Source organism: Pristis pectinata, chromosome 7, assembly GCF_009764475.1.
Source record: "Pristis pectinata isolate sPriPec2 chromosome 7, sPriPec2.1.pri, whole genome shotgun sequence".
Taxonomy (NCBI): Eukaryota; Metazoa; Chordata; class Chondrichthyes; order Rhinopristiformes; family Pristidae; genus Pristis; species Pristis pectinata.
In genome coordinates this window covers 40,672,103-40,697,296 of record NC_067411.1, presented here as the reverse complement: position 1 = coordinate 40,697,296, position 25,194 = coordinate 40,672,103, and the positions used below count along the sequence as shown (strand labels likewise).

The 25,194-nt window shown below is 42.0% G+C and overlaps 1 protein-coding gene across 1 annotated transcript; it reads right to left on the bottom strand.

The window, feature by feature from the left end:
- On the bottom strand, window positions 1-24,927 carry c7h9orf85 (chromosome 7 C9orf85 homolog). Its single transcript, XM_052020152.1, has 4 exons — window positions 24,750-24,927; window positions 21,352-21,458; window positions 13,173-13,286; window positions 1-1,001 (listed from the first exon to the last, which is right to left on the bottom strand). Exons 1-4 carry the CDS (start codon window positions 24,849-24,851, stop codon window positions 701-703), a joined length of 624 nt encoding a protein of 207 aa, XP_051876112.1. The 5' UTR covers window positions 24,852-24,927; the 3' UTR covers window positions 1-700.
- Between the last annotated feature and the right edge of the window lie 267 nt (window positions 24,928-25,194).

The window sequence follows — 25,194 nt, the reverse complement described above, 5'->3', positions numbered from 1 at the left end:
ATTGATTTATTTACATTTCTGCATGAACATACAAGGTATATTCTAAAGTCAAAGAACATTTAAAATCCAGAGAATACATTTTGCTGGTTTTATTTATGTGACTTAGCAGAAGGTATGCAAGATTGTAATTAATTTTAAAGACGATTTATAAAATACAACAATCCTTCAGAACAAAGAGAAAGTCTGACCACTACAACAATGTAGTTAATTGCCCCACTCTGTAGCAACAGCTTAAGTTAATAATAATTAGTCAAATTTTCATAAATTCAAAAGATAATATTTAATTTGGACATTGTAAACCATACAATAATCATTAGTAAATCCTAAGTATGGTTAGGTCACATCTGTCGAAGGTCTCCAAGCCATTAGTTTAATTGACTTTTACAATATGGGAGAGAAATTTGCCTTTGGATGTGAGCACTAAGTGTGTGTGAGTATCAATTGCTCACTATAACCACTGTTGCACATTCAGTTCAGGCAATGGACCCGACTGTGCAAGGGACGAGTGTAATTAATAGTCAATAATCTTGCACTAATTTCTCCACTCTTTCTCTTTCACAATAGCATTCTGGCAACATCGCATGTTCCTACCTATGCAAAGGATCTCAAAGGAAACACTGTTTAGTTGATATGCATGTCAGACAGTTACGTAACCACCTACGGCAATGATCAAGCTCTTGCATGCATACTGGTTGTTGCCTCAATCCTCAAGATTCAGGCTGGAAAAGTCGAGCTCTCCCTGGGCTGTTGTTTGTTTGCTCTTCAATGGTTTTGATTTCTGCAATGGCATGTCAGTTTGTTGGGTGGATGGATGACTTAAAGATGCTTCAATGGACTTGGCTCCATCTTTAACATTGTTGCCATCATCACCATCAAAATCAGAGTCTTCAGTACTATTGGCATCACCACCCTCATCACCTTTACTTTCTTTCATGCAACTTCTTGTGTCAGGATTTGTTTCAGCATCGCCTTCTCCATTTTGGGTTTCTGAAGAAGTCAACCTGAGAAGTGGGGGGGAAAAAGTTAGATTAGCGTCCTTACTCAGCAAACTGCCCCAGAACACTACGCAAAAGATGCATTTCACTGTGTTTCAATGTATATGTGACTAATAAAGATATCTTGTCGAAGGAAAAAATAAATTGAATTTATGTCCCAAAGTCATTTAGAGGCAATTTGTTTTTTAGAAATGTAAAGTGAGTTGCAATTGTAACAGCCAACTTACATCCATCAAGGTCCACAAAGAGAATGCAGAAACATTAATCAGAATATTGGATTTCTGTGACTATTTTTGTAATATACTTCTATGTTCAAGTAGGCTAGCACCTATTGACCACCCACAATTGCTCATGAAGTGACTGAGTAGGCCATTTCAGAGGCAGTTAGAGTCAACCAGATTGCTGTGGGGCTGGTATTTCATGGAGACCAGATATGTTAAGGACAGCAGATGTTCTTCCCAAGTGAGTAAGGGTTTTTACAAGAGTCTGACTGCTTAACAACTGACATGAGCTTTCTATTCTAGACTTCAATTTAAATTAACCAGCTACTGCGCTAGGATGTGAACATGTATCTGTAGATCAATAATGCAGCAACTTGAAATGAGTGCAACCAAATAACCACTATAGTGTCCATCCTCAACAAGACAAATATTCTCACAAAACTCCTCTGCTCTTTTCTACTATACTGCCATGGACCTTTACATCCATCTGAGGTTACAGCTGTGTGTAATTGGGTAAGATGGACCGAACCAATGATGATCCAATCTCAGTCTGGAGTCATTTTGATCTGTTGTTTTTAAGGAAAGTGTATGGTGGAGTCCAGGGGTCAATACAAGGATCACAACTTTTCTAACTGTAGATTAATGACTTCAATGGGGCACACAGGCAATTTCCCATGGAGACATGGTGAACCTTGAAGAGGATAATGACAGACTTCAAGGAGAAGCAGATAGGCTGGAGGAATGGGCAGATAGATTGCAGGTGAAACTTAATGCTGAGAATTGCAGAGTATTGCATCTTGGCTAAGGTACAAGAAAAGGGAACTTCAACAGGGGACACAATTGTAAAAGGTGCTCAAGAGAGAGAGAAGATAGATTTTGGAATATATTTGCATAGTTCATGGAAATTTGCACAGTTAAAAAAGTAGCTGTAAGATCTGGGGCTTTGTAAACAGAGGCTGAGAATTTAAGAGCAAAGAAGTCATGATGAACCTTCATAAAACACAGTGTGGGCCTCCTTCTATGTCATTGTGACCTTCACTAGCTCCCCTGTTGTAAAGTGTACTTGCAGAACTGGCTCCAGCACTGACAGAATGTCCTGTGTATAAAGGTTGCCACCCCTGTACAATCATCACATGGGGAGGTGGGGGGTTCAAGAATGTGCCCCAACCACAAAACTGAAGAAACTGACAGCGGGCTGGTCTATGCCCCCTGGCTTGGCCGACTCTCAGTCCTATCAAAACTGATGCCTAGAAATCTCCCTGCACACGGGAGGACTGCACAAAAGTGTCAGCTTACTATACTTTGCATTCAACATTTGTTTTATTCATTCACTCAATGGAATGAATTTCAGAAGCAGAGTATAAATGTTGTCACTAGGTATGTTTAGTGCTTCCAACCATGGCTGAATTACTGGTATAAAAAAAACAAGAGCAGTTAAAATATTCATATCCCAAAAAACAGTTATGAGCTGCCTCCTCCACCCACTCCATCTACCCACCATCCACACACGCCTCCCACTGGTTCTCCTCTCCCACTGCTTCCCTCTGCCCTCCCCAACTCCCTCACTTGATTCCAAGCTCCACCTTCCTTTTTTATCAGATTCCATCATCTGCAGCCCTCTGTCGCCTCCACCTATCACCTCCCAGCTTCTGTCACTATTTCCAGTTTCCCCTCCTCCACCTGCCTAACACCCCTCCTCACCTGGATTCCCATATTGCTTGCTAGCTCTTGCACCACGCCTTCCCCTCACCTCTTAGTACTGGCTATCTTCTTTCCATCTTTCAGTCACAAGATCACAAGACAAAGGAGCAGAAGTAGGCCATTCAGCCCATCGAGTCTGCTCCGCTACCTCACCATGAGCTAAACTATTCCCATCCAGCCCCAATTTCCGGCCTTTTCCCCATATCCCTTGATACCTTGACTAATTAGATACCTATCAATCTCCTCCTTAAACACTCCCAATGATTGGGCCTCCAGAGCTGTATGGGGCAATGAATTCCATATATCCACGACCCTCTGGCTAAAGAAATTTCTTCTCATTTCTGTTCTAAATGGGTACCCTCTGTGCCCTCTAGTCTTGGACTCACCCAAGGGAAACAGCTTAGCCACATCTACTCTGTCCAGTCCTTTCAACATTCAAAATGTTTCTATGAGGTCCCCTCTCACTCTTCTGCACTCCAATGAGTACGGTCCAAAAGCCAACAATCGCTCATCATATGTAAGCCCCTACAATCCGGGAATCATCCTCATAAATCTTCTCTGAACCCTCTCCAACATCAGTACATCCTTCCTACGATAAGGGGCCCAAAACTGCACACAGCATTCCAAATGAGGTCTCACCAGTGCCCCGTAGAGACTCATCAACACATCCTTACTTTTATACGTTATACCTCTCGAAATGAATGCCAACATAGCATTCGCTTTTCTTACCGAACCTGGTGGTTAACCTTTAGGGTATCCTGCACGAGGATCCCCAAGTCCCTTTGCACTTCTGTACTTTGAATTTTCTCCCCATCGAGATAATAATCTGCCCGTCTATTCCTTCTTCCAAAGTGTACAATGGCACATTTCTCAACATTGAATCTCATCTGCCATTTCTTTGCCCACTCTCCTAAACTGTCTAAGTCTCTCTGCAACCTTCCTACTTCTTCAATACTCCCTACTCCTCCACCTATCTTGGTGTCATCTGCAAACTTAGCCACAAAACCATTTACTCCATAATCTAAATCATCGATATAGAGTGTAAAAAGAAGTGGCCCCAACACCAACCCTTGCGTAACACCACTAGTAACCGGCAGCCAACCAGAACAGGATCCCTTAATTCCCACCCTTTGCTTTCTGCCTACCAGCCAATGCTCCACTCATTCTAATATCCTTCCTGTAATTCCATGGACTCTCATCCCATTTAGCAGCCTCTTGTGCGGCACCTTGTCGAAGGCCTTTTGACAATCCAAATACACCACATCCACAGCCTCTCCGTTATCCATCCTACTTGAGATTTCCTCAAAAAACTCCAATAGGTTGGTCAGGGAGGATCTTCCCTTCATGAAGCTATGCTGGCTTGGACCTATCTTGTCATGTACCTCTAGGTATTCCATAACCTCGTCCTTGAGGATCGACTCAAATAACTTTCCAGGTGAAGGGTCTCGCCCCTATACATTGATTGTCCATCTCCTTCCATAGATGCTGCCTGGCTCACTGAGCTCCTCCAGCAGCTCGAATTTTTTGCTCCAGATTCCACCAACTGCAGCCTTATGTCCTCATACACTGAAGATGGTGGTGGGGAGCTGCTTTCAGGAATTCTGCAGCTCTCCTACTGAGGCTGCTTCTAGTTTTGCTGCTGCTGCTTCTCCTCTACCACACTCTTTCCTAGGGCTCACTGAGATTTTGGATTGAAAACTAATTCAAACCCAGTGTTGTATCTGAGAATGGAGAGCATCAGTCCCAGCTGGTGAGGAGGCCCCAGGATTTAGATCAAGTGATGTTGAAGTAACAGCAATATATTTCCCAGTCAAGATGGTTACCATTCATGGGCTTGAAAATGTAGATGCAGGAATACTGCTTCCCCTGACTGAAGTGTCTAAAACTAGAGGTTACAGTTTCAAAATGAGGGGTTGGCCATTCAGGACATAGATGAGAAGAAACCTCTTCATGCAGTCGGAGTGAACCTTTGGAATTCAATATATGTTTAAATATTAAAAGGGAATCAAGGGATATGGGATTATTGCAGGAAAATGGCACAGAGATAAAAGATCAGCCGCAGTTTTATTAAATAGAGCAGGCAGAAAGGCCTACTCTTGTTTCTCTTTCTGATGCTGCGGTGACCCATACATCTGAAGCCTTTGTCCTTCGAGGTGAAAGAGATCATGGGTTTGAGAGGTCAGAGTTGGCCAGGCCAGTAACTACATTTTGTAATGATACACATTTTAGCCACAGCATATAGTGGTACAGGGAATGAATGCTTAGAGTGGTGGATGGGGTCTGATCAAGCTGGTTGCTTTTTCCTAGATGGTGTTGAACCTTTTGAGGGTTGTTAGAGTTGCACTCAAGAGAAAATTAGACAATATTCCATTATGCTCCTGACTTGCATCTTGTAGATGGTGGAAAGCCTTTGGGGTATCATAAGGGAAGTCAATTATCACCTCCTCTTGCAGCCAGAATGTTTGTATGGCAGGTCCACTTTAGTTTTTGCTCAATGGTACACCTGTGATGTTGATGGTCAGAATCTTGATGAAGGTATTGGCTTTGAATGTCAAGGACACATAGGGAGACTTTCTTTTGTTGGAGATGGTCATTGCCTGACTCTCTGTGGCATGATTACTTGTTGTACATTAGTAATTGTCTGAAATGGTTGGGCCAAGGACACCATCTTGAGGAACCACTGCAGGGATGTCTTAGGGCTATAATGAATGATTTCCAATACCTTTCTTCATGCGAAGTATGACTCTCACTATTTGAGTGATTTCTTTTTGTTGCACAGTGATTTCTAACGGTGAGAGTTTAACCAGGGCTCCTTAAAAATATAAGAAATAAGAGCAGCAGTAGGCCACCTAGCTCCTTGAGTCCGCTCTGCCATTCATCAAGATTATGACTGATCCACCTCAACACCATTTTCCTGAACTACTCCCAAAGCCTCGACAGCCAGAAATCTATTGATCAGTGTTGTGAATAAACATAATCACCAAATCTCCACAGCTCTCTACAGGGGAGAATTCTGAGTGAAGAAATTTCTCTTCATCTGTTTTAAACAGTCTTGCTTTATTCTGAAACTATGCCCCTCGGTCCTAGATCTCTCAGCCATCAAATCCTTGACATCATGGCAATATCTGACCAAGTGTGGCATCAAGGGGTCATTTTAAGTTTTGTATGTTTCAATGACATCCCCTCTCATTCTTCCAACCTCTACAGAAAACAGTACCGGGCTACCTGATCACTCCTCACACAGGCAAACCTCACCATCCCTGGAACCAATCTGGTGAACCTTTCCTGCCCTCCCTCTACCTTTTCTTCAGTAAGGAGACAATACTTCAGGTGTGGTCTCACCAGCACTGTACAATCGCAGTAAAGCTTCTTTACTCCTGTAATGAAAACCTCTCCTGATAAAGGCCAATATACCATTTGCTCTCTTAATCACTTGCTGCACCTCCACGTTGGCCTTCAGTGACACTGCTCAAGAATGCCTAGGTCCCTTTGAAAGTCAACATTATCCAATTGCTCAATATTTAACAAATACTCTGGTTTTCCGTTGTGAGTACCAAAGTGGATAGCTTCACATGAGGCGAGAACATGGCAGATGGAATACACTCACTCAGCTTGCCCATATCCCCCTGACGTTGCACTCCGTCAAATACTTGAAATCTTGATGTCAGTCTTATTTCACCTCTGGAATTCAGCTGTCTATTCCAAGTGTGAATGCAGGCTGGAGTGAGGTCTGGGCCAAGTGGCCCTAGTGAAACCTAAACTGGGCATTAGTGAGCAGGATATTGTTAAGCAAGTATTGTGAGATCACATTGTTAATGACAACTTCTATCAATTGACTGATGATTACACCATTTGGCTTTGTTCTGCCTTTTGTGAACTGGACACAGGCGGCACAGTGGTGCAGCTCGTAGAGCCGCTGCCTTGCAGCTCCAGTGACCCAGGTTTGATCCTGACCTCTGGTGCAGTCTATGTGTTCTAGTTTCCTCCCCATCCTAAAAATGGGTGGGTTGTTAGGTAAATTGGCCACTGTAAATTGCCCCTAGTGTGTAGGTGACTGGTACAATTTGGAGAAAGTTGATGGGAATTTGGGGAGAATAAAATGGGTTAAGATAGGATTAATGTAAAAATGCTTTATGGTCAGCACAGACTCAGTGGGCCAAAGGGCCTGTTTCTGTGCTGCAACCCTCTATGACTGTGACATAACTGGTCAATCCTCCACATTATCCTGTGACTGCCAATGTTGTCACTACTGGAAAAGCAGAAGCATTTATGTAGAGAAATGCCACTGAGCACTGACATTCCGAGATTCCCTTCCCAAACCCAGGCCACAATTACAACTGTGGATTGCGCACATCCAGTTCAGCAGAGTTCTGACATTGCATCCACAGGGGCTGCAGTTCTTTGATGTAGGATTGTGACTGCATACCGACACATGGTTGGGAGAAACCATCAGGACCACTGACCCCAACTGTGCAACAAAGGTAGCTGCTCCTGCCCTGCCAGCAACGTAAACAATGTTGACAGCAGAGTCTGAGGGAAAAAAAAAGAACTTGCTTGCAAAAACGTATTAGTACTTATGGTCTGGAGCTGGCCTGATCCATTGTGATTAGGCCCTGTGCATTGACAGGACCTTCTGAATGGTAGGTGAAGTCATAATAAGCCTTACGTACAAAGAGTTGGAAGTTCCTCTTTATTCTGTAAAAAAAAGGTATGTGTCCCCCCTTTATCACTTTGAAAAGTTGGTCTCCCTGGTGGATGGATGGGTACATGATGCCTAAATCAATTTTAGTTTCCTGGGAAAGGCAGGATTTCTACTGAATCAGTATGTTCCCCTTAGGTCCTTCTGCACAACTTCTGTTTTTCTATTGCTAAAGTCACTGATGGAATGATGGTAGAAAGCAAAAATGTGAAGTCTTGGGAAGTGAAACGATGACATTATAACACTCATTTATTTGATACTGCGCAGAGCCTGGGGTCAAAGCAGTTCTTACAGAGTCTGACCAAAATGTTTCGGACTTTGCACTGTCAAATACTTGTACAAAGCAAAGCCAGAAAGAGTGGTGATTTTTTTTTGCAATGGGCAAGGAAAGAAATCACAATGGGCCGTAATCTTAACTCTTAAAACTGGAACCAAGGCTGAGGTGGTACATGGAATATTCACTTCATGGAAAAGGCCAAATCTCAGGGATTGGATGGAAATCTAGCTCTACACTGCCGTGCAGTATAGAAGAGCATCAGGCATCAAATCTGTGATCTGAACTTCTTAGTTTCTTGTTTTCGGGAAGGTGGGGGGGGGGGGGGGGGGGGTGAGGTGATAGGATTAAATTACTCTCCAAATAACTTTCTGCAAAGAATGGTTGGGGTGGAAACACTGAGGGAAAGGAAGAGGGAACTATCAGCTTCAAGCCCTCATTCACTCTTATATTGACTGGACCTACAAAAGGCAATTTCCTGCCAGTTTTCCTCTTAAAATAGGTATTATATGAAAAAGATTACATTGTGACTCAGCGATTTATAATCCATGTGCTATGAACAGAAAGACATTAAATACTTGATAATGGGGATCCATGTAATACAAAAGGCATGCGACTTTTGTAGCCTAAGAATGAATACCATAATTTTTGTCCATGGCAGGAGGCTGTGGTTCCTCTTCCAACATCTTAAGGGACTGCTCCTGAATTTTTGGTTCTATTTTAATCTTTCCTGCTTCTTATGCTACTTTTAATTTATAAAAAGTACATCTGCATCAGTGTTTGCTCCAGAAACTGCCTGCAGTTCACAGGAAAATCCAAGCCAATGAAGGACAAAAAGATGATTAGAGTGCCACCTGGTGGCAGAGAATGATTTAGCACACAGCATTTCTCAGCTCAATAATGTGTTGCCTCATCAGTTCCCAGTGTAAGGAAATATGAAGATTTCTGGATTTTGTTGCACAAGTATTTGAAACATTGAATACTATGCCCTAAAATTGCCTCCTAAAAAAAGCTGCAAAGCACGGTGAAGTAAACTGAACATATCAAAATGATTTTTGTTAAGCAAAGGGTATCAAAAGTCACAGAGCCATTAGATCAGATAGAGTTGTAAATGGAGCGTCAGCTGTGTCTCAATCTCTCCTCTGGATCAGAATGCTGTGGGTTCCAGTTCCTCTCCAGGTGAGACATCAAACTGAGCTCCCTCAAGTGGATACAAAATACCCTGTGGCCTAGTTGGAAGAACAAGGAAGATCTCCTGTGTCCCAAGGCCATTACCTATACCCCAATCAATATCACTGAAAAAAATAGTATCATTGTCACCCTGCTGTTTGTGGGAACTTCTGTGCACTACAGAGAGTCCCTGGGCTACAAACATCTGATTAATGGACATCCCCAGATACAAACAAGCTCCCATAATGTTATTAAAAATTCATAAATTTGATGGATGTGTGAATGGCAGAACTAGTTTCCCCTGTCTCTCACTACTTTTAGTAATTGCTCTTTCTTACCAGTTTTATGTGCTTTTGATGCCAATCATTACATTACTGTGGAGCTATGGTTACCATATCGAGTGATTTTATGTATTTTCTGACTTACGGACAAAAATTGCCAAATGGATACCTGTAAAAATAGAATCTGTTCGTTAATTGGGTATGGCCTGTATTGGTTTCCAACCTCACAATTGGTTGCAAAATGCTTTGAGGATGCCCCCAAACTGAGAAGGGTGCTATAGAAATGCAGCTGTTTTGTCTTCAAGGCCTTGCCTCTGGTACAGCCCACACAGAGCAGTGAGCAATTTCAATGTGAAATGATTCCTGACAAAAGTTAATCCCAGTTTACAGGATAAGAGCTAATGGCGTTCTAAATTGGCAGCTTCAGAGAGGCCATAACAATGGGGATAATCTTGAATGATACCTGGATGCAGTACTGAGAAGGTGCTGCACAACTGGAGGTGCCTTATTTTAAATGGGACCTATCACAGATGCCAAGACACTATTTTGAAGAGGAGCAGGAGCACATGCTCACTGATGAAGGGCCTTTGACCTGAAACATTAATTATATTTCTCTTTCCACAAGTGCTGCCTGACTTGCTGAACGTTTCCAGCATTTTCCGTTTTTATTTTGAGTTAAAGGTGGTGCCCAAGGGCTTTAATCGAACAGAATATCTGGTAATCACATCACTGTGGGAATTTGCTGTGCACATATTCTCTGTAACTTTCATACATTACAGCAGTAACTACACTAAGAAAGGTACCCAAGAGACTGCAAGGCCTTGGGACACTTTGAGATCCTGAAAAACAGGCCCTTCACTATTGAATACTGGAACAGGCTTAAGGAGCCAAATGGGCTTCTACCATGCTCCTTAAATATATATTTTTTTAAACCAGGTCTGGGCATTGAATGTAAAATTAGCAAGTTCATTCAGGGAAGGATAAAGGGCTCTGTGGGTACAGGAAGCCCAGGCAATGTAACATTGCTTGCCAAGAACTGACTATTTTACAGTCAAGGAAATTTTAAACTCCAACTGGAAAGCCACCTGGAGAAAAGGCACAGGTTCTCCTAAATTCTTCGCAGTTCTGGCACATGCTAACTACGTGGGCAAGCTACAATTTGCTATGTCTGCACTGTAGACTGTAGCAGGAGACTCAACTAAAAGATACTATTCATGGATTTCATCTAAAATACCAAACTTTAAGTAATGTGTTCCAAATCCACACAGACGTATTCTGCTTAGCTATAGTATTGATTCAGTATCTTGTTAGTCTGCAGGTAAGTTTAACAAGTACCTTGTCTAATACAACAATCTGCTGGAGGAACTCAGTGGATCAAGCAGCATCTGTGGGAGGAAAGGAATTGTCAATGTTTCAGGTCAAAACTCTGCATCAGGACTGCAAAAAGGGACTTCCCCTGCAATTTGTCTGTTTGTTATAGGCCAATAAAGTACCTGCCATCTTTTGGGATTAGGGTACTGCAGCAGTCATGATGCTGGAGTTGCAAACCATGGAAATGTTAAATAGACCATTCAGTTCAAATGGCGCCTGTCAGCTTGCATGCTCGACACAACCTTCTTTCCTCCGTATTCTGTTCAACTCTTAGTGTTTGCTATTCTTTTCTCCCTCATGCTTGGCCCTTAAATGCTGGTCAACTTAACCACTACATATAAAAGCAAGTTCCACATTCTCCAGATAAAGGTTTCTGTTGAATTCCCAATTGGAATAAATGAGAACACAGCAAGTTGTAAAAATGAATTCAATTAAATTGGTCCATTGCAGCTGACTCTTGTTAAATCCCACCCAGTTCCCTGTAGTACGAACAGTTCTGGGCCCTGCACCTTGAGGATATATTAGCCTTGGAACGAGTGCAGATTCAGCAGAATATTGACATGGATCCAAGGGTTAGATAGATCACATTAACTAGGCTGTAGAATATTCTGGAGGTTGGGGTGGTTTGATTTGAGGTTTTTGAGAAGAGTTGAAGGGATAGATTAACTAATAACTACATTTGAGATTTATATTCTTGTTAAGCAAAAAATCAAAGGACATGAAGCCGAGGCAGGTGGATGGTCTGTCATGATGTCACTGAATGGTGGAAGAAACTTGAGGGACTGAGTGTTTTCCTCATTTTCTTAATGTGTTTGATGAAAGGGGACTCAGACTAACCTGCATGCGATTTCAGCAGCAAAAGAGTGGCTGACTCACAAGGTAAGAAAATGAAGCAGGAGTCTGCTCTGACATTCAATAAGATCATGGTGGATCCTGTCATGGGATGAAATCCACTTTCCTGCATGTTTCTCATCATCCTTGATTACCCCATGGTCCAAAAATCTAGCTTAGCTGTGAATATATTCCGTGGCAGCATCCTCTGCTCTCCGGAGTAGAAAATTCCACTCATTTCATGACTCAGGAGAAGAAATTCCTCCTTATCTTAGTCTTAAATGGGCAACGCCTTATGGTTCATGAAGTGAAACATGAGCAGAGAGCACAGATCCCTGTGACACTCCATTACAGCTCCCCAACCTAAAAATGTATTTCAACTCTGTTCGTTAACCAATCTGTTGCTGTAACCCAGACGAGTCCAGCTTCAATAACACTCAAGGAGCTTGACACTATGCAGGACATAGCAGCCCGCTTGATAGGCACCCCATCCACAATCATTCACTCACTTCACCCACCGATGCTTAGTAGAAGCAGCTTGTACCATCTACAGGATGCACTGCAGGAAGTCACCAAGAGTCCTTAGTCCTTCCATAACCTTTATGAGGTCACCTCCATGACAGTCACTTTCATGACCCCTAACAGCTAGAAGGACAAGGGCAACAAAAGCATAGGAACACCACCACTGGAAAGTTGTTCTCCAAGCCACACACCATCTGGATTTAGAAATATATCACCAGTCCTTCACAGTTGTTGGGTCAAAATCCTGGAACTCCCCCCTACACCCCGTACAGCATTGTGGATATATCGACACCTCAAGGACTGCAGCAGCTCAGCCTGAGAAGCTCACATCCCTTGAATGAATAATAATAAAAAACCTTCAACACGACATCTGTTGGAAATCCAAATGTACAATATCAGCTGGTTCCTTTATATCTACTCTGCTAGTTATATAATTAAAGAACTCTTAATAAATTTGTCAATAACAAGTTGTAAAACTATGTTGACTTTACCTAACTGTACTATGATTTTACCAATATGGTTCTACTGATTCTAGTATTTCCCCAATGACAAGCTTTCTCCTTCTATTCTTAAATATAGTTGTTATATTTGTGGTTTTCCAATCTGCTGAGACCTCTCCAGAAATTGGGAATTTTGTATGATCATGACCATTGCACCTATTATCAGTACAACCACATCTTTTTAGAATGCAAGCCATTAAGTCGAGGGAATTATCAATCTTTAGTCTCATTAGTTTGCAATTGCTTTAAATCTCCTCTTTTCATGAGGATGTTCTAGCATTATTTGGATGTTTTAAAGTCTGTTACCATGAAAACAAACATGGAATATTTGTTCAAAGTCTCTGCAGTTTCCTTTATTCCCAAGTCTTACCCCCAAAGGGGAAAGTCTTTAGCAACTCTTCCTTTTTGTGGATATAGAGAGCAACTAGAGATGGATAATAAATGCAGTCTTGCCTGTGTTGTCCTAAAGAGAGCATTGAAAGAAGACAGAACTAAATGCACTATTGTCAGAACATGGGAGTTTATCAATGAAAACAGCCTGTCTGTTGTTAACTTCAAATTTCCACTGCTTTTGAACCAACTGTTAAAGCTGGCACGAGCTACTTACGGATGCACAATCTCTTCCTTCTTCCCACATTTGGCACAGAGTTCCAGTTTGAAAGCACATGGTTTACACATAATGTGGTAAGAATCCTTCACCGTCTTCTGATGGCATTTAACACTAAACAGGATTTTGAAAAGTCAAAAAGTTATGAAAGAGGTACACAGAAAATATTTCAAACAGAACATAGGCTCAGCATGTAAATAGTATATTAGAAGGATCGTTAAGATCTTGAAAGTTTGGGAAGTTTAAAATGTCACACTATAGAGAGACAGCTCAGTCCATTTGATCTGCCATGGTACGAGCCACTTGGCTGAATTCCAAAACTTCCAGAATCCACATCAATGCAACTATTTAATGTCTTCAAAAGGGAGTTACCTAATTTAAATAATCTGAAAGGTTTGCTGAGCTGCAGAAATAATCCATCATTGTTTTCCTCTCTATAACTGGTCTATAAACTGCAGAAGGTCACTGCTTAACTTTTTTTTAGTGGTCACTGATTTGTCACTATGATGATCTTGGTTTCAGGCTGATTAAAAGAAGCTCCTTCAAAAGGTAGTGTTCACATTCTTATCTTTCCTTCATTTTCTGGTCTTTATTGGCCTTCTAAACCCAGCAAGATTGGGATTACTATCTTGTAGTGTCCAACAAAATCACTCTGTTCAGCTAATGAATGCAACACTGCACATTGTGTGCAGTTCTGGTCACCCCATTACAGGAAGGATGTGGAGGCTCTGGAGAGGGTGCAGAAGTAGTTCACTGGGATGCTGTCTGGATTAGAGAATATTAGCTATAAGGAGAGGTTGGACAAACTTGGATTGTTTTCTCTGGGGTGTTGGAAGCTGAGGGGGAGACCTGATAGAGGTTTATAAAATTATGAGAGACATAGATAAGGTTGACAGTGAGAATCTTTTCCCCAAGGTAGAAATGTCAAATACAAGAGGACATAGCTTTAAAGTGGAAAGAGGAAAGTTTAAAGGATGCGTGCAAGGTTTTTTTTTGTTCACACAGACAGTGGTAGGTGCTTGGAACGTGCCGCCAGGGCGGTGGTGGAAGCAGATACGATAGTGGATTTTGAGAGGCAGTCAGATAGGCAGAGGAACACACAGGGAATGGAGGGATATGGACCATGCACAGGCAGATAGGTTTAATTTGACATCATGGTCAGCACAGACATTGTGGGCTGAAGGCCTGTTCCTGTGCTGTACTGTTCTATGTTCTATGAGAAGCCTCTAGCAGAACTCTTCCTCCCCTTCCCCCACCTCATTTGACAAGCACTGCAGCTACTTCATACCTCACACGTTGATTGTGAACTTGGATTTTATTGTTCAAGCCATCTTTTCTTCTTTACCCTCCATCCTCCCTCCCCAGCTGGGAACGCAATGAGCTTTACAAGTTTACTTTTTTAAAAAAAAGGATGGAATTTAGTTTGTCATGAGATAAGAAAGGCGCTCTACACTATACAATTAAGCATTTGCTAAACCAAAACTGCCAAGCTACTGGCAACCTTGCTTAAGCACAAGAAGAATTTGAATTACATTAAAAGCCTGCTCATGATGGAGTTTGGATGCAAAGCAAAAATGCAAGCTTCACAGCTAGCTAACTGAAGTTCAATTCCCAAGGACACTCCATTCTAGTGTTTGCTAGCAGTTCTCCACTAGGGGAGGAGCAGTAAGAGGACAATGCTTTGTGGTATCCCAAGTTTAATTAATTTCCTTTGATTGTGGAAGAATGGATTTATAAACCTGATCAGAATGCATCACACTATCTAGGCATTATGAAATCCTGGATGGTCGACTGAGTCCTTCATGCAAAACCACACTACTTTTTCCACCTCTCAAAGCCATAAGAAGTAGGAGCAGAATTAGGCCATTTGGCCCATCAAATCTGCTCTACCATTCAATCATGGCTGATTTTTTTTTTAAAAACCCCATTTCTCCTGCCTTCTCTCCATAATCCTTAACCGCCTTACCAATCAAGAACCTTTCAATCTCTGCCTTAAGTACACCCAGTGACTTGGTCTTCACAGCCCTCTGTGGCAATGAATTCATCACCCACTGGCTGAAGAAATTCCTCCTCAATTTTAAAGGGATGTCTCTTTATTCTGAGGCTATGCCCTTGGATCCAAGACTCTCCCACTAATGGAAACACCCTCTCCACATCCCCTCTATCCAGGCCTTTCAGTATCCGGTAGGCTTCAATGAGATCCCCCCTCCTCCTTCTGAACTCCATTGAGTACAGGCCCAGAGACATCAAACGTTCCTCATAGAGTAAGCCCTTCATTCCTGGGATCATGCCAATGCTTATGCTCCACTTTAGCTGTCTCCCATTCTTCTTCATCTCACATTATCAACGTAGCTATCCTTTTTCACTCTATATTTTCTGTTCTTACTTATCATGAAACAGGACATTCAGCCCATCAGGCCCATGCTGGCTCCTAGCAGAACAATCCCATCAGTCCCATTCCTGTTCTCCTCATTTCCCAGCACTCTCTCACACATGCCCATCAAGTTCTTTGATTCTTTTGCCACCCACCTACACTAGAGATCATTTACAGTTGGCAAATAGCCCAATAGCACCTCTTTAGGAAGTGGGAGGGAGCTGGAGCACCCAGTGAAAAGTCACACGGGCAGCATCCATGGTCAGGATTGTAGCCCAGAGCTGCTGTGCCATCCTCTCTCTCCATATTCCTTTCTCACTTGTATGTATCCAGCTTCCCTTTAAACGCATTGATGGTATTTCAAATGTACCCAAATAACCATAGAAAACTATAACTAATTGTGAAATACTGACTCACTGCTTTGCTATCTCCACCCATGAAAACCCAGTTGGACTGTCTCTCACTCCTCAACCCCTGTACTTGGTTACCGAATTCAAAGTGTGCTCGGCAAAGTTCACATTATATTCAATAACGTGATGTAAGCTTCACACAAAAAGGCCAGCACATTGCCCATTGCTAGAGAACGTGGTAGTGAGCTGCCTATGGTGGTCCATTTGGGGAAGGTGTTGTCAGGTATGAAGTTTCAGAATCTTGATCCAATGATTTCTCAGGCAGGATGATGTGCAAGATGGTGGGGAACTTGAGGTGGTGATATTCCTATTTATTTACAGCCCTCACCTATGTGGGGAGCTGTTGGAGTTGGAGCTGGTGTACATTTTGTAGGTGGTACACATTGCAGCCTCAGGGAGCCAGTGGTGGAGGAAGCACACATTTTGGGTAAACAAACAATTTGCTGGAGAAACACAGTGGGTCAAACAGCACCTGTAGGGGGAAAGGAATTGCTGACGTTTCAGGTCGAAACCCTGCATCAGGATTCATGGTATTTACTGCTTTCCGGCTCTTCAACCACGTTCTTATCAAGACTCGCTGAACTTTTCCTCCTCTCTTCGTTGAGAGTTCTGCGAGACCCTCTCTCACTGCTCCTCCTGTGGTTTTTAATGCTCTCCGACTACATTCTTACCATGACTCCCTAAATTCCTTTCTACCCATAGATGGTGCTCGACCCACTGAGAGCCTCCAGCAGATTGCTTGTTGCTTCAAATTCCAGTATCTGCAGCATCTTGTCTCCCCAAAAATTTAGGGTAATGGATGGGGTGCCAACCAAGCAGATTGCTTGGCCAGCATTGAGCTTCCTGAGCATTTTTGGAGCTGTACTCATCCAGGCAAATTCCTTCACCCTCCTGCTCATAAGTGAGTACTGCAGAGTTTAGGTGTTATTAGCTTAATTAATTTGGCAGAACATGGTGGGTTGAAGGGCCTGTTCCTGTGCTGCACTGTTCTACGTGCAAATCATTTTCTCAACTACTTTACTGACCATTCCAAAGTCCTACGTAGGATCAATTAGATTGAGTCTTCAAACACCTACATCAATGCACCCTGAGTGGGGCAATGGATAACATTTTTGGGAGTGGTCCAAGTTTGCATCCTCCCCTACGGCAGGAACAAGCAGCTCAAGTAAAACAACAATGTGCAGAAAACTATATCAAGCAAGCATAAAAAGTTATGCAAAGAGATCAAATGCATATTCAAACATTAAACACCCAGTCAGATTCAGGATAAATAAAATGACAAAAATTAATCATGGCAAATATTCTATTTATAAAATTCCAGCAATGGTACTATTTTGAACTTCCTGCCCCATTCCACATGCTAATGTCATGAAAGTCATCATGTATATAGAAGAGAGTCATGGGAATTTACAGCATGGGAGACAGCGTATACCCATAGTGTCCATGCTGGGCAACTATTCAGCTCTTAGCCCATAACCTTATAGGTTACGGTTCTCCAAGTGGTCATCCAGGTAATTTTCAAATATGGTGAGTGTTTCTGCCTCTACTACCGTCAGTGAGTTTCAGACACCCACCACTTGTTGAGGTTTTTTTTGTTTCTAATCCTTCTACCAATTAACTTAAATCTTCACCCCTACATTACTGACCTCTCCACCAAGGGAAATATGTGCATTTGGAGTGAGAGGGGGGTAAGTTCAGGGGATATGTGCGGGCCAAGTTTTATTTTTAAAAGCACAGAAAGTGGTGGGTGCCTGGAATGCACTGCCAGGGGTGGTGGAGGCAAATACAACAGAGGCGTTTAAGAGGGTCTTAATGTGCATGAATATGTAGAGAATGGAAGGACATAGATCTTGTGTATGCAGAAGGGATTAGTTTAGTTAGGCACTTAATTACTAGTTTAATTAGTTTGGCACATCATGGGCCAAAGGGCATGTGTTGTACTGTTCTATGTTCTAAGCCCTTCCTTTTCACCCACGATGTAAGCTTCCCTCTGTCTACTCGGTTCCAAAGCAAACACCACTTTCGGAACTATAATTCTCCAGCCCTGGCAACCTCTTTGTAAATCTTCTCTGCACCCACTCTAGGACTATCACATCCTTCATGTAAAGTGGTGAACAGAATTCCATACAGCATTCCAGCTGTGGCCTCTTTAATACAAGTCTAGCATGACCTCCTTGCTCTTGTATACCATGCCTTGGCCAATACAGGAACATATTCCACATGCCTTCTTAACCACCTTATCCATCTGTCCTGCTACTGTCAGGGATCAGTGAATGTGCACTCTAGGATCTCTCTGCTCCTCTACATTCCTTAGCATGCTACCATTCACCATGTATTCCATTTCTTTGCTTGCCCTCCTTGAATGCATTAACTCACACATTTTTGGATGGAATTCAATATGTTACTTTTGTGCCTACCTATTCAGACAACGGATCTCTTCACACAGCCTACAACTTTCTCACCATCAACCACTGTCGATTTTGGTATCAGTGGCAAATTTCCATAATTGTGGCCTTATATCATTTACAATAAAAAGCTAGGGGTCTAGTACTGAGACCTGTGAATCTCCACTGCACAGAGCCCTCCACTCATTAAAAGCATCCACTGACCTTTTGCTTTCTCCCAGTGAGGCAACTTTTAATCCAACTTGGCACTAGCTTGGGATTTCTTGGATAGAATCAGAATCAAGTTTAGTATCACTGACATATGTCGTGAAATTTGTTATTTTGCAGCAGCAGCACAGTGCAAGATATAAAAGAAATTACTAGCAGTTACAAAAATAAATAACTAGTGCAAAAGAGGAATAATGAGGTAGTGTTCATGGGTTCACGGACTGTTCAGACATCTGATGGAGGAGGGGAAGAGGTTGTTCCTGAAACGTTGAGTGTGGGTCTTCAGGCTCCTGTATCTCCTCCCTGATGTGAAGAGGGAATGTCCTGGGTGGTGAGGGACCTTAAGGATGGATGCTGCCATCTTGAGGCATCATCTCTTGAAGATGTGCTCGACGGCGGGGGTGGAGGGGTTTGTGCCCGTGATGGAGCTGGCTGAGTCTACAACCCTCTGCAGCCTCTTTCAATTCTGCACATTGGAGCCTCCATACCAGGCAGTGATACAACCAGTCAGAATGCTCTCCACTGTACATCTGTAGAAATCTGCAAGAGTCTTTGGTGACATACCAAATCTCCACAAACTCCTAATGAAGTAGTGCCACTAGCATGCCTTCTTCGTGATTGCATCAATGTGTTCGACCCAAGATAGATCCTCTGGAACTTGAAGCTTGCTCACCCTTTCCACTGCTGATGCATCAATGAAAACTGGTGTGTGTTCTCCCGACTGCCCCTTCCTGAAGTCCACAATCAATTCCTTGGTCTTGCTGACGTTGAGTGCGAGGTTGTTCTTGCGACACCACTCAACCAAGCGATCTATCTCACTCCTGTACGTCTCCTCATTGCCATACGAGATTATGCCAACAGTGGTGGCATCAGCGAATTTATAGATAGCATTTGAGCTGTGCCTAGTCACAGAGTCATGAATGTAGAGAGGGTAGAGCAGTGGGCTAAGCACGCATCCTTGAGATGCACCTGTGTTGATTGTCAGTGAGGAGGAGCTGTTGCTACCGATACACACTGATTGTGGTCTCCTGATAAGGAAGTCAAGGATCCAGTTGCAGAGGGAGGTACAGAGGCCCAGGTTTTGAAGCTTGTTGATTAGTATTGAGGGGATGATGGTGTTGAATGCTGAGCTGTAATTGATAAACAGCAGCCTGAAGTATGTTATCTAGCTGCTCCAAAGCAGAGTGGAGAGCCAGTGAGATTACGTCCGCCGTAGACTTGTTCTGGTGGTTGGCAAACTGCAGCGGGTCCAGGTCCTTGCTCAAGGAGTTAATTCTAGCCATGACTAACCTCTCAAAGCACCTCATCACACTAGATGTGTGTGCTACCGGGTGAAAATCACTGAGGCAGCTAACTCTGTTCTTCTTGGGCACCAGTATGATTGATGCCCTTTTGAAGCAGGTGGGGACCTCTGACTGCAGCAGTGAGAGGTTGAAGATGTCCTTGAACACACCAGCCAGTTGGTCAGCACAGATTTTCAGTATCCTTTGATATTTCCAATTTTAAAGCTGGTGTATTTCTTAACATGTCTTCCTTCTTTTTTTAATCCCCTACAATGGCTCACTTTGTTCTTCAGTATCAATGTCTATATAATTTCCCTCTTCTGCAAGGACAAATGCAAAGTATTTATACACATCTACTGCCTCCACATACAGGATACTATTTCAGTTCTAACAGGATATACTCTGTCTGTTCTTATTCTTTTTTCACATTTATAGATCATTTTAGGGTTTACATTGATTTTACTAGTCAACTTTATTTTTACATACACTTTCCAAGTTTTCTTTTCACTTCCAGTCTTTGCATCTTCTGCTTTCTAGTCTTATTTACAAAGCCTCTAGTTTCCATATCAGATTTGCTCTCTTCCTTCTGAAACTGCTGTCAGGTTCCCAGCCCCTCCCCAATGACACTACCAAATCTCTCTGCAAGAATATTGAACCCAGCCCTGCTGAGATGCAACAGGTCTAGCTCATACAGGTCTCACCTCCCCCAGAAGCAGTCCCAATGCCCCAAGAATCTTAAGTCCTTCCTTCTATATTATCTCTTCAGCAACACAGCCATATTAGTATCATCCAATATCTGTGTCCACTGGCAGAAATTATTGCCCTTGAGGTCCTACTTTTCAATCTCCTTCTACACTCACTGCAATCAGCCTGTAAGGACCATATCCTCCTTTCCATCTATGTCATTGGTACAGATAAATACCATTCCTCTAGTTGTTCACATTCACCTCTTCCTCCCCACTCCTCAGGATATTCTGTAGCTGCTCAGTGACATCTATGACCTTGGCACATAGGAGGCAACATATTATGATGTGGCCACAGAAATATCTATTTGCTCACCCTATCTCAGAATCAGGTTTATTATCTCTGACATATGTTGTGAAATTTGTTCTTTTGTGGCAGTAGTACAGTGCAAGACAAAGACATAAAAATTACTACAAGTTACAAAAATAAATAAATTGTGCAAAAGAGGAATAACGAGGTAGTGTTCATGGGATTATGGACCGTTCAGAAATCTGGTGTGGAGGGGAAGAAGCCGTTCTTGAAACACTGAGTGTGCCTCTAAGTCACTCTTTATAAACCTACCTCTTTGACCAAGCTTTTGACCACCTGCCCTAATATCCCGTACACGGCTCGGCATAAAAGGTTGTGTAACAATCATTCCTATGCATTTCCTTGAGGCCTATCTTTTAGTATATTAAAAGGCACTGCACAATTGGAAATGGTTGTTATTGATATACATTTTTAAAGTTTTATTAGAAAGGCTATCCTTTAACTTACCATTTCCGAGGCTGACTAAGTGGCTTATACTTGCTATATTTTATTTTCCATTCCAACACTTCCTTGCATCGTTTGCATACACCTGCATGCGTGATAGCATTTAACCTCTGGGAAGGAAAAAATATTATGTGTTAAAGTTACTACAACAATTATAAGACTGGCTTCAGTAATAACAAGGTTTTAACTATGAGTTAAATAAGCTGAATCTCTTTTTTTCCCCTAAAGACTGGGAAGGACGGGGTTAAGTGACAAAAAGTACTTAAAACTATGAACTGTTCAATATCATATCAGAAGGGAATATATTTCCAATTGAGTGAGAGCCAAAACAAATGGCATAAGTACAAGATGACCACCAATATATCCAGTAAGATATTCAAGGGAAACTTCTTTACCAAGAGTGTGAACAGCAGCAACATGCATATTTAACAATGTAAAGTCTGTGTAGAATGACCTCCTGTCTTTCACTGCAGATTCTGATCTACGATCACAGATTTACAGATGCAAGAATGGAACTTTACCTTTGGTGAGCATTTATGTATTTTCTGGTTATAAATTTTCAATTCTTCTTGTAATGCTGTTTCTCACAAAGTTATTCCAATTACCTCAATACAAAGGAATTCCTCAGGCTATATACCCACCCACTGAGCACCATTGAATGCCCATCGTAAATTGGCACATACTGCTGCAGCAGCCAGAAGCATCTGTTTCAGCCTTGAAAAGACACATTCAAAAGATTTTAGAGTAGAAGGAATGTGCATAAGTGACCATCGAGTGTTCCGTTCCCAGGACTTCTTGGGATGGTTTACACGGAGCTATTACAACAGTGCTGGAACTCTCATAACTCCACTACAGAAGCATAATTAAAGTTTTAAATGATTATGATTTAATTGGCAATGTTAAAAATTTGATAAAAAGCCACATTATAGGCTTGTCATCAGATTGAAGCCCATAAAACAAAAAAGCTGTAAAAGTACAGATAGAAAATTGGCGAAGTAACAGGAAATGGAGTAGTAGTGAAATGTTGTTTTTAGAACTGGAGGAAAGTGTACAATGGAGTTGTCCAGAGGTTGGTACTAGAACCACTGCTTTTCTTTATATATAATAATGATTTGAAGTTGGGTAAACAGGGCACACTTTCCAAATTTGTATGTGATACAAAACTAGGAGATGCAGTGAAATAAAAACTGAATATGTTGGAGGTACTCAGCATCTGTGGAGTGGGAAAAAGATGATCTTTCATCAGAAATTAATTTCTTCCCTGTGTGTATCCTATTGAATCCCTTTATAATTTAAAAAAAAACACTTGTCAGGTAATCCTTTTCTTCTCTATTGTAAGGAAAAGAAACCCAGATTTAATCATTCCCTTATAGTTATAACATCTCTACTCTAGAACCATCCTTGAAGTTCTAGTGAACGGTCAGTGACCTGAAATGTTAATTCTCTTTCTCTCTCTCTCCCCACAGATTCTGCTGAGCACCTCCAGCCAATTTTTTTAATTTCAGATTTTGAGCTTCTGCACTTCTTTTTGCTTTACGACTGGAGATATGGTGAACTGTTAGGAGAAAAGAAATAGACTTCAAAGATAGAGATATGTTGGTGGAGTGGGCGGATAGGGGCAGGTGAAACTTAATACTGAGAAACGCCAAGAGTTACACTCCAGTAGGAAGAGTAGGAAGAATAGGAACCAATATAAACTACAGGATGCAAATGTGAAGGGGCTACAGGAACAGGTGCATAGCTTGTTGAAAATGGCAGGGTAAATTGAGAAAATTACCTACCCTAGGGTTTACAAAGAGCTATGGGCAAGTTAAAAAGGTTTACGGGAGCCTGGGCTAGATAGAGTACAAAGGCAAAGAAGTCAGGTTTCGTCTTTATAAAACACTAGTTCAGCTCAGTCCAGATCAGGAAGCCGCACTTTAACAAAGTGAAGGCATTGGAGAGCCCTCAACCAAAATTATTAACAACAGATTACCAAATCGCTTATCCCAAAGTTGTCTGTGAGAACTTTCTGTGTACAAATTGGATGTGATCTTTACTACCTCAGTGATTAATCTATAGCTATTTCATTGGCCATAAAGGGTTTGAGGTGCCCAAAGTTGTAAAAGAGCATAACTAAATGTCCATTTTTGGTAAAATGATTTACAGTCAGGTGCTGCCAATTCACTTCCAGCCATTTTGCTGTTAGAAACCTAAAGGCAGTATTTATGTGGAGACACAGATGCTGGAAATCTGGAGCAACACAAACAAAATGCTGGAGGAACTCAGCAGGTCAGTCAGCATTTATGGAAAGAAATGGAAAGTCGATGTCTTGAGCCGAGACCCTTCATCAGGACTCGTCTCATCAGGCAGCATTTATATACCATTTTTCCAACCCCTTTCAGTTTCAATTAATGGATTTTATGGCAAGAGGTACAAAATATTGAAAGTGAAATGTAGTGGCAATTTTACGAACAGATTTATCCTAATTTAACACTGAAATCCCAATACTACTTGCAGTACTCCAGGTATGGTCTACCCAGGACTTTGTATAGCTTTAACAAAGTTTCTGTACCCGTCCTCTAGATATAAAGACCACCAACTATGTCTGTCCACACTAATAATGTACATTAGCCATGCACGTGGATCTCCAGGTCTTTGTGCAGTTCACAGTTTCTAGATTTTTATTATTTTGCAAGTAGCAAAATGAATGAACTCAGATGTCTACACTACAATCCACGTGTAATAGTTTATTTTTAATCCATTTCAGGTACTCAGCTAATTGCAGCATCCTACAGCACAGGATACAATTGGGAGACAACAGACAGCAGATGCTGGAAATCTGGTGCAACACACAAAGGCGCTGGAGAAACTCAACGGGTCAGGCAACATCTTTGGAGGGAAATGGACAGTTGACGTTTCAGGTCGACACCTTTTATCAGGACGGGAAAAAGAGGGGAGATAGCCAGTATAGAAAGGCGGGGGAGGTAGTAAGGGGCGAAGCAAAAGCGGAAGGTGATAGGTGGATCCATGTGAGGAGGGAGGGAGGGAGGGGGGGGGGGTCAACTGGGTACAGGTACAGGATACAGTTAGGCCCATTATGTCTTTAAACGAGGCTTTTAATGAATTCCACTTCTCTGTTCTTTCCTCATATCACTGCAAATTTTCTCCATCCACATCCCATTTTAAAACAACTAAACCCGATGCCACCATCTTTTCAAGTCGGGCATTTACTCCTCAGATTCATCCGTATCCGCTGGTTACTGAGAGCCCTTTAAAACATTTTCCCTCATTTACTTCGGCAAAACTCTCGGAATTCAGATTGCTGAACTAGTTACAAATAACAAACATTAAGCTGGAAGAGATCAACTTTACAAGACCAGACGTTCATTCAGCAATGAAACTAGGGAGTGATTATTTACCTTTAACTTTTTACTTTTGTCATACTTGTCATTTTTAAACACAATAACATTTTGATGTTTCTGCGCTCGCTTCCTTGTGACATTTCCCCGTTCAGAGCTCATAATATTCGTTTTTTAAATGTATATATTTCACAAACCACATGCACCTCCAACCACCGCCATAACCCCGGAAGCTGATGGAGAAAAATCACAGGGAAACCTGACAATGAAGCAATCCAATGACGTTTCCCCGTTTTCTTTGCTCTGATTGGTTGATAGCTGTTCGATGGGCTGATATGCACATCAATCATCAAACTACATCCAACCAAAGCAAAGGTGGGCGTTTCTTGGAATGACCCCGCCCACCTTTTACACTAACCGTTGTAAAAATATTTAAATTTACGCCAACCTCTTCTAAATTGTACTACTTACCAGATATCTCTAAAGCGCCCCCCAAAGGGGGGGG

Bases quoted from the DNA above. Each gene is read 5' to 3' on its own strand.
- c7h9orf85 (XM_052020152.1), bottom strand. From the start codon at position 24,851: ATGAGCTCTGAACGGGGAAATGTCACAAGGAAGCGAGCGCAGAAACAT. The intron at 21,459-24,749 runs GTAAATAATCAC...TTTCCTTCCCAG, and splicing joins ACAAAAGTAAAAAGTTAAAG to AGGTTAAATGCTATCACGCA. The intron at 1,002-13,172 runs GTAAGTAGCTCG...CCCACTTCTCAG, and splicing joins AAGGAAGAGATTGTGCATCC to GTTGACTTCTTCAGAAACCC.